At 36.5% G+C, this 9,734-nt stretch overlaps 1 protein-coding gene across 3 annotated transcripts; it reads left to right on the top strand.

Moving 5' to 3' along the window:
* Position 1: 1 nt before the first annotated feature.
* On the top strand, positions 2–9,734 carry LOC116171376 (multidrug resistance-associated protein 4-like). 3 transcript variants are annotated; one of them, XM_031488169.1, is made up of 12 exons: positions 2–90; positions 141–201; positions 253–362; positions 5,161–5,406; positions 5,460–5,875; positions 6,172–6,328; positions 6,376–7,611; positions 7,663–8,150; positions 8,204–8,434; positions 8,484–9,053; positions 9,108–9,478; positions 9,527–9,734. In XM_031488169.1, the coding sequence occupies exons 3-12, from the start codon at positions 286–288 to the stop codon at positions 9,563–9,565; spliced, it is 3,831 nt and encodes a 1,276-aa protein (XP_031344029.1). In that variant the 5' UTR covers positions 2–90; positions 141–201; positions 253–285; the 3' UTR covers positions 9,566–9,734. The 3 variants fall into 3 exon arrangements, with proteins under 3 accessions (XP_031344029.1, XP_031344030.1, XP_031344031.1); XM_031488170.1 differs by having other exon boundaries at positions 81–201; XM_031488171.1 differs by lacking the exons at positions 2–90; positions 141–201; positions 253–362 and having other exon boundaries at positions 5,168–5,411.

Below are 9,734 nucleotides of genomic sequence, written 5' to 3'. Positions count from 1 at the left end.
TATACCTAGCAGAAATGGGAATAGTCAAAAAAACATACTACATAGATACTAAAGCTTAATTGGGTACCTATGCCGTTTAATTACTTCATTGTAAGCAAATTTCTGTATTGATGAATTGTTTTCTGTTATTGACGTTCAAGGAAATTCCATTGTCTTGTCTCGAAAGCATTATAGTGGGGAATGTTTTGAGAAAATCGCTAGGTATAATACAGCCAGACAGACATACAAGATTGCTATTTTCTAAATTGTTAGGTATGTAGTATAGGTGCTCTTTCCTTACCTGATATGGATTCCGAACTGTACAAAAGTGATAACCTGCACCCTAGAGAAAATGCAAATATAATCTCAATTTTAACGTTTTGGTAAGTGCTTAAAGTTGCGTTTCTAATTTAACTAAGTAAATGGTCAATGAGTTTGTAACAGGGGGTAATCACTAGACCTAAAATTTGTACAATACTTCCCCTTCGGGGGAAGTCTCTTAACTTCCCTATACTTCCCCGTACTTCCCTTTATACTTCCTCATACTTCCCCGTACTTCTCAGTACTTCCTTGTACTTCCCCCAAACTTCCCTTGTACTTTCCCGAAATTCTACTGTAAGTAGACATTGATATAGACTTTAGATTTGCTTCTTGAGTGTTATACGTAGTAACGCTTATAACGTGTCCACGAAAATGCATTATATGCGAAATGCGAATGGATGTGAAATGCATACTATACATGAAATGAAAAATTAGATAAGTGTTAATCATTATTTATTTTCACACTTACCTATTTAATATTTACCTTTGTATTTACATGAGGTTTGAAAGAATTTTTAATATGAAAGAAATTAAGACATAAATAATTGTCCTGCCAGCATTTATTCCAAAATTTTATAATGAAAACATATGTACGGAACAATAATTTATAGATGGATACTAATTTATCGGTAATCACGCAAACCGTTACCTAAAAGTATTCCGACTCCCATTAATAATTGAAATCTGAAAATGTGCATACTAATATATTTTTCCATGATCTATCGAAAGAAAATATTATCATCATTGTGTCACTTCCAGTTTTAACGGATGTGGATAGCTTTTAAATAGAACACCCTATATTTTATTTCCGTCATCTACATGAAGATCTACGTCGTTTGATGCCACATTTCCCTATACCCAGCATCAAAGGTTTTCAAGGTATTCAAGATTTTTCAAAATTTCTGTTTAAATCATTATTAGGTTAGGGGTTGATATTATTGATATTTTATGTGATTATGTAATAGTACATTATATACCAAGGTAGAGAAGTCTAGTATTATTGCCTAAGCACGAAGATTACACTCCGAGGCGCTTGCGCCGAGGGATGTAAGGTGCGTAACAGACTTCTCTATCGTGGTGTCTTAAATTGAGTAGGATAACATGGCTATCTTTGTTATTATTATACTTACAAAGTCGGTTAAATTGGCAAAGTTTACGTGTAGTCTTTGATGTTGATGCATATTCCGATGCGATATTTTGAAAAAAATAATTCGTTTCGTAGTAGATAATTGGAAAAATGTCAAAATCGTTTCAAATAAAAGTTGCAAGATTCGATCGGATAAATTCAACGGATATTCAATAGAATTTTTTTTCAAAATGGCGGTTTTCGAGATATTGACATCAACTTCCTTGTTTTGAATGGACGCCATATTGGATTTTTAAGTCACTCCATAGAGAAAAAATTACAAAACCAGTGATACTAAACACTTAGTAATTCATTTGGTAATCAACTTTGCATTTTTGCCTCGAAGTTTACAATGTATTTCTTATGGCAATAATTCCATGGCCGATTGTGATTGAAACCAAATTCGTTCGTTAGTTGTCTCGCTAGCTAGCTCTGTTTGTTACTAAAATATTTGAATTTTTTAAAAATGGCGATTTTTCATTTTTTATCAATTACCTACGAAACCATTTATTTTTTCAAAATCTCGCATCGGAATCGGAATATCCATTAGCATCAAAAACTATACAACTGTTCCAATTTAACCAAATCTGTAAGTATAATAATAACAAAGATGGCCATGTAAGGTATCTACTCAATTTAAGACATCCTGTATACTACTTCTTCCACTACTAGTAACGGGCGATCCAAAATGAGTTACTATCGAGTCGCCTTTGGAAATTCAAGTTAAGTACGATTTACCATGTAAACAAAAATTCCAAAGGCGACTCGACAGCAACTCATTTTTGATCGCATAGTGCTTGAAGTCCTCTAAATTAACAGATCTATATTGTTAAAAAAGTGAACGGTTGAACAGAATTTTTGGTTTATTAATTTAATATGTCAATTACGTGGGTGGAAGTAACAGTCAAGGAGGCCGTATTTTCTTCTGCTATTGAGATATTTTCAAAGAGTAGTTTCGTTCGAATTTTTTCGAAATGTGATAATTGTATGTAATTTCTCTTGAAATGGGGGATGGTGGCAATTATTCATTTTAGAGAACTTATCTGAACGTTTATTGAGCGAAATTTCAGGTTGTGATTTCTAAAATTGACAGTGTGACAGTTCTCATTATTGACTACTGGTTAATAATGACCACATTATTAACTACTTTGAACAACTGGCGAGAAAGCCTGCTTTACAAGTGGAAAAAAGGTTAATAATTATGTTATCAGACGCTAGTAGTGAAACAACAGGTTTTGATTTTAGGTACCTATCTATATAGATAATCACAATCATAGGTGTTGACTTTTTTGGAACGAGGCGGGATTTATGCACTCAGAAATAACTACTTTATTACTTTTTAAGTGTTTACCAGATTTTACCTCTCCGGTCACCTTCTGTCACATTACGCATCATATGAACAAATTAGTACTTCCTCGTTACTTCCCCGTACTTCCCTGTACTTCCTCATAACTTCCTCCATTCTGTACAATTACTTCCCCTGGTGTTTACCCCCTGGTTTGTAATAACATTCAAAGCATGCTAAAAGTTTAATACTAATTTGTGTTGACATGTGCTACTAAGATCTTCATGCATTATGCATCAACTTCTGTACTGGAGAACCCAGTCTGACTATCGCGATTACTTAGAGAATTTATACATTATTTAAATTCAAACTGATGAAGCAAAAGAGCTGTTTTTCCCTGACTTTACAATTACATTGTTAAGCACGAAGATTATTCACACAAAATATTCCGGAATAGAAATCGACGGGATAAAAAAACACTGGAAGAGGCAACGTTTTCAATACACATAACGGATAATGGGGGTCCAAAACCTGCGTAATTTATTGACGGCATCTCTAACTAGACATTACACAACATGTTGAAGCACCAAGTTCAATCTCTCGATTATTTCCACCAAAAGCTTTCCACTAATGACCCAATTAAGTACAAGAAACTTTCCATAGCAAGTTCAAAATTCAAGTCTTGATTTGACTTCTCGTTTCTATTAGAATTATTTGAATTACGTCCGTTATTATGTGTCAAGAGCTGGACATTGAGTATCCGAAACACATGAGACACCAGTGGGATTACCACCGATCTAAAAAACCCAGCTAAGAGTAGGTACTATATTATGATTTCATGATTATAAGGATAAGGTAAGGTTACAGGTTTGCATAGATTGGGTAGGTACATGTAACGAAAAAAACGGAAAGCTGGACAATAATATTTTTTCGTCTAGAAATACAGAATATAGCAGTAACGAATTGATAGAGGAGGTCATTACAATAAGTTGAGGCAGTTGGTTGGAAATAGGAACGAAAAGCTTTTTAGTGTATTCCGTCACACGTACTCCTTGTACACCACTAAACCGATTTGGGCGATATAGGGCTCATTTGAAAGGGCTTCACCTTTATTATCCCCTTACACTATTTATTACATCAAGTCATTGAATAAAAAATTAATTTTTTATTGAAAGATCAAGTGTATTCTTGCGCATTCTTACCAACAGTGCTTATAGCATTGAATTTATAGTTATAAATTCAATGCTTATAGTAATAATGAATATGAGAAGCAAGGTGATTATAAGGGAGTCGTTTGCCCAAAAGGGCCCAAATTTCCGCTTTTTTATAATCCTACCGTATCGAAATATGAAGGTTCGCTCCCTAAAATATCAGACATGAAAAAAATTGTATGCTCGAAATCTTAGTGAAAAAACGAAAGAGGGGATCCTGTACACTAATCTTTATCACATATACATTTACAACTTGTGAAACCGAAAATTATGCCTTACTTAAGTTTCCTTGGCAAGCCTCTGGCCGTGAAATCCGATTAGGTATAGTTGACGCCAAATTAAGTTGGGTATGACTCATCGCTATGTATTGCAATAATTAGCGTATGGAACGGTGCCTCTCACACAGATTGACGGTTGCTAGAGAAGGATAGAAATTCGTAACTTGAGTCTGCTGTACAATTCACACGGGCGGTCTAAAACGTATGTCGCGCATTCCTCAGCTTTTCTTCTGTCATTTCGTGTTTACCTGATTAACATTTATTTTTACGTTTTTACTTCAATACATCAAGAAACAGTTTTTTTAAAAAACTACTTTGCACTTGTGGAGAGTTTAATCGGTAAATTGTAACAACTTGCATATGAAATTGTGAAAACCATTGACGTAACTTTATAATTATCTTGTAGCATCTAAACTAGAACTGAACATCTGTTATAAGTATAACGAAATTGTTTTTGACTTCTTCTTGACATAATCTCATAAGCTGAAGCACGATATGTACAGATACAGATGTCTCGTTACGAAATCACCTTTGCCGAAAGAAGAGGACTGTATACGATATTGTGAAACCTTGCTCGTAGCTAATGTTCAACATTTTAGAATAACGCATTTGATTTGCCAGTTTTCTGCCTGAAATGCATGTTATAAATGAATGCAGAGGATCGGTGTGTTTACCTACATTAAGTATAGGTTCAAATAAGTGGAGATAATTATAACAACCATTTCTTCTATTTTAATAATTCACTACTATAAATAGTAACAGTTCCCTAAACGTCGATTTAGATACGACTGACGTTGCTTGAATCTTAATCCGTACAATTTTAAGAATGAGTCATACCCAACTTAATTTGGCGTCAGCTATACTAGCGATTATCTACTAAGGGCCAGTTTTTCATTTTTCCGTTAGCTCTATCTGATATGTATTTAATTTCTATGGAGACAAATTCACAAATTTTTTTAGGTACGCATGGCCCGTATTTCTGAAAAACCGAAAAACAGAATTAGAAGTATCAGATTTGCATAAAACACTTTCTTCTCACAACTCGAAACGACTAGGAGACCAAATTGAGGAACTGTGGCGATTAGAGACCGCTAAAGCTTTAAAATGGAACAGAAAACCTTCTCTTGCAAGAGTACTTTTGAAAATGTTCGGTGTACAGATAACGGGGAACCTAATTGTGACAATGCTCGCCGAATTGGGAGCAGTGTAAGGTATACGTAACGGGCGTATCTACGATTACTGACAGTTGAGTATTTCAGACTGTCACAGCCTATTTTGTTAGGTGAACTTTTAGGATATTATTCGTCACAGCGGTCCAAATCCTATTTATATGCAATAGGTTTGATATTATGCACCGCATTTTCATGTTTGACGACAACACCTACCACTTTGCGATATATGGAGATAGGAATGAAAGTAAGGGTGGCGTGTACGTCTCTGATTTACCGAAAAGCAATTCGATTAAGTAAAACAGGTCTGGGAAAGACGACCGTTGGTCAAATGATAAACTTGGCCTCGAATGATGTCGCCCGATTTGACGTGTTCTGTCAATTCTCAACCTATCTTCTCACTACTCCTTTACAAGTGATTATTGGATCGTACCTCATGTACAAAGAGGTGGGAATTTCGGCAATTTGTGGGGTAGCTGTTATAATTTTCTACATACCTATACAATGTAAGAAAAGTCACAATTCGCGATATTTTGCAAGCTAGTAAATCGTTAACAATTTACAGCATACTACTCTAATGTATATCTACTATTGATTTGCTAAGATGACAATTAAACCCCTTCAGGTTGATTGTTTTAGAATTTTGGAGTTTGAAACGTTAATATGTCGCATATATCACATACTTAGGTTGTACATTTGTATAGTCCCTTTTTCTTCTGTACATTCTGTGTTAATGGTATGCTTTTCCTAGCTTGCAATATCAGAAATTGGGAGTAGGTATAAAAGTAGAGCACTGTTACAGTATTCTCTTCAAAAATTGTTGCAAAATTGCGTATCAAAGCTACACAAAAAACAGACGAAAGGATACGTTTGATGAATGAGATCATATCTGGTATACAACTTGTAAAGATGTACGCTTGGGAAAAACCGTTTGCCAAATTTGTATCAACTGCACGAAGGTAAGGTCGCGATTGCCCATCTCACCTGTAAACCTCTCTTTTTGTAGACATGAAATTAAGTTAATCAAAGCAGCGTCCTGTGTACGAATCGCTGTTTTGGCTATGAACCCAATTTCGCCTCTACTCTGCCTCCTGGTCTCGGTTCTAGCTTGCATTGCACTTAACGAAAGTGTGACAGCAAAGAAGATCTATGTTTTGATCTCCTATTTTGGAATTCTTCGTAAAAGTGCTTGCACTATCTTCCCACAAGCTGCATTCCAAACGGCGGAAATTACTGTTGTTTTCAAACGACTGAATCGATTTTTAAGTCTTGAAGAAAGGATGCCGGTTTCTCTCATGAATCAGAATTCAAATCAAACAGTACAGACCAAAGATGTAATTTTCATTCAAAATGGCTTAGCCAGATGGAACGAATCACCCACGAGCTTTGAATTGAAAGACGTTAACATTAAAATAAAGCCCCGTGCAACTGTTGCCATAATTGGTCCGGTGGGGAGCGGTAAGAGCAGCACATTGCAACTTTTGCTGCAAGAACTGCCACTAGCAGAAGGTCGCCTGCAAATACATGGTAGTTTAAGTTATGCGTCTCAGGATCCATGGGTATTCAATGGTACGATTCGACAAAACATTTTATTTAATCATCCATACTCGAAAGAGCGTTATGAAAATGTTATCAGTAAATGTTCCTTGAAAACGGACTTTGCGCAATTCGAAAATGCAGATATGACTATTGTCGGTGAACGAGGTATTACTTTAAGTGGAGGGCAACGTGCCAGAATCAGTTTAGCAAGAGCTATTTATCGGGACGCGGACATTTATTTACTGGATGACCCTCTAGCAGCAGTAGACGCAGAAGTTGGACGAGAAATATTCAAAAACTGCATTACTGACTTCTTGCAAAAAAAGACTGTCATCCTCGTGACGAATCATCTGCAACTTTTGCAAGACGTAGACAGCATTATAATTCTGGAGAACGGCCGCGTGAAAGCACAGGATACATTTTCCAAACTGCAAGAGTCTGGCTTAGAATTTGCCAAACTTCTCCAACTCCACGGCAAGGAAGAAGAAAAGGCATTGACAAAGTCAAACGTTGTAAAACCACTAAGTGTCCATAAACTGATCACCAGTACCGATGAAAACAAATCGACGGGTGCTATTTCGAGACATGTTTACAGAAAGTACATATGCGCCGGATCACATTTGCTTGTTGTGGTTTTTGTATTATCGTTATTTGTAGTTTTGCAATCCATTATAAGCTTTTCGGAAGTTTTTATGGCGCACTGGTAAGAGTCCTTAGATTTTGCGACGGTAGCTTTAATCCCTTTTGTTCGCAGGGTGATTACCGCTGAAAAAAGTTCCGATCGATACGAAAACTACCCCAGCAACGAAACTACCAGAGACTTTTGGAATTTTTCTAGATCAACCTACATATACAGTTACACGGGAATTATTATTCTGGTCATAATCGTGGCAATTACTCGCAATCTCTCTTTTGTCATACTATGCGTGAGATCATCAACAAGACTACACTATAATATGTTTAATAGTATCCTCAGGGGAACAATGAGATTCTTTAATCTGAACTCGTCCGGGAGGATTTTAAATCGCTTTTCAAAGGATATGGGAACGATCGATGACACGTTACCAAGCATAACCATGCACGCGATACATATGATCTTTACGTTAATTGGAACGATTATCGTTATTTCGTCTGCTACTCCCTGGTTTTTGGTTCCAATTGCAGTATTAATTTTCCTTTTCTTATCACTAGCTTCTTTGTACCTGCTGACTAGCCGGAAAGCCAAGCGTTTGGAAGGAATTAGTAAGTATTGATGGTAAATTGCAACATATTAGGATCATCGTTGTTTGTTACAGCCAAAAGTTCAGTTTTTGGACACATTAATTCATCTATTCAAGGATTAACTACAATTCGCGCATTTACAGCTGAGTCTAAATTGATAGACGAATTTGACAAACATCAAGACTTGCACAGTGCTGCATGGTTTTTATTCATATCGTCTTCGCAGGCTTTTGGATATTACTTAGACGTAGTTTGTTTAATTTTCGTGTGCACAATTATATTCGGTAGCATGTACTTCGTAAGCTGTACGTAGCTAGTATGCAGAGTAATAGCGAATTACAGGATAACTTTCAGTTATACATGGGGCAACGGTCGGTTTGGTAATCACTCAAGCATTAGGTTTTGTAAATCTGTTCCAGTGGGCAACGCGACAAAACGTGGAAATGGAAAACCAAATGATTGCAGTGGAACGAATACTGGAATATAATGATATAGAACACGAACGAGCTTCAGAAGGTGTACCCCCAGACACTTGGCCCAGTAGCGGTAAAATCGAATTTGTTAATGTGAACCTGTACTATTTCCCCGATGAGCCCCCTGTACTGAAAAATTTGTCATTCACAATCGAACCACTAGACAAAGTGGGGATAGTTGGCAGAACTGGTGCAGGAAAGTCATCACTCATCAATGCACTCTTTCAACTCGCCGATACTAGTGGATTAATTACGATTGACGGACTCGACGTTAAAGAAATGAACTTACAAGATTTTCGATCCAAGTTATCCATAATACCTCAAGAACCAGTCCTCTTCCTAGGTACTCTTCGAAGAAATCTTGATCCGCTTGACAAGTATACAGATGACGCCCTGTGGAAATCACTGGAGGACGTGGAATTAAAAAAAGTAATTGAAGATTTAGGTTTTGGTAAAAAGAAGGTTAATTCCACGACTATTACCGTAATGGCCCTCTTGATTTTAGGCTTAAACTCTTTGGTGTCGGCGGAAGGTTCAAACTTGAGTGTAGGTCAGCGACAACTCATTTGTTTAGCCCGTGCAATTTTAAATTATAATAAGCTGCTGGTAATTGACGAGGCCACCGCGAATGTGGATCCCTGCACCGACTCGCTCATCCAAAAGACCATTCGGAAGCAATTTTCCCAATGCACAGTACTGACAATCGCACACAGATTAAATACCATCATAGACTCGGATAAAATCATGGTCATACATGAAGGTACTGTAAGTGAATTTGGTCATCCACACATTCTTCTACAAAATCCAAGCGGGGCATTTTATCAGATGGTTTCGCAAACCGGTATGGCAAAGGCTCTTTTCGAGCAAGCGGAGGAGGTGAGATGTGTACGTTTTTATTTCTGATTACCTAGAATATTGTTGCAGAACTACAATCGGATGGAAGAACGTACTAGTAAAATGTAATTTGAAATTCCGTTACATTAAATTCGTGGTGTACGGTTCAGCGTTTTTTACGGACATACGAGACATTAGAGACAAGACTGTCAATTACTGTAATCTGTTGTAATCTGTAATTTTGTCGGAAAAACGGAAAAAAAAGTGACATAATACACAGAAATTAATTTTTTTGTCA

This window comes from Photinus pyralis, unplaced genomic scaffold (assembly GCF_008802855.1).
Source record: "Photinus pyralis isolate 1611_PpyrPB1 unplaced genomic scaffold, Ppyr1.3 Ppyr1.4_LG5, whole genome shotgun sequence".
NCBI lineage: Eukaryota > Metazoa > Arthropoda > Insecta > Coleoptera > Lampyridae > Photinus > Photinus pyralis.
Note: the sequence above shows the minus strand (reverse complement) of the source record. Positions and strands in the feature narration are given on the sequence as shown.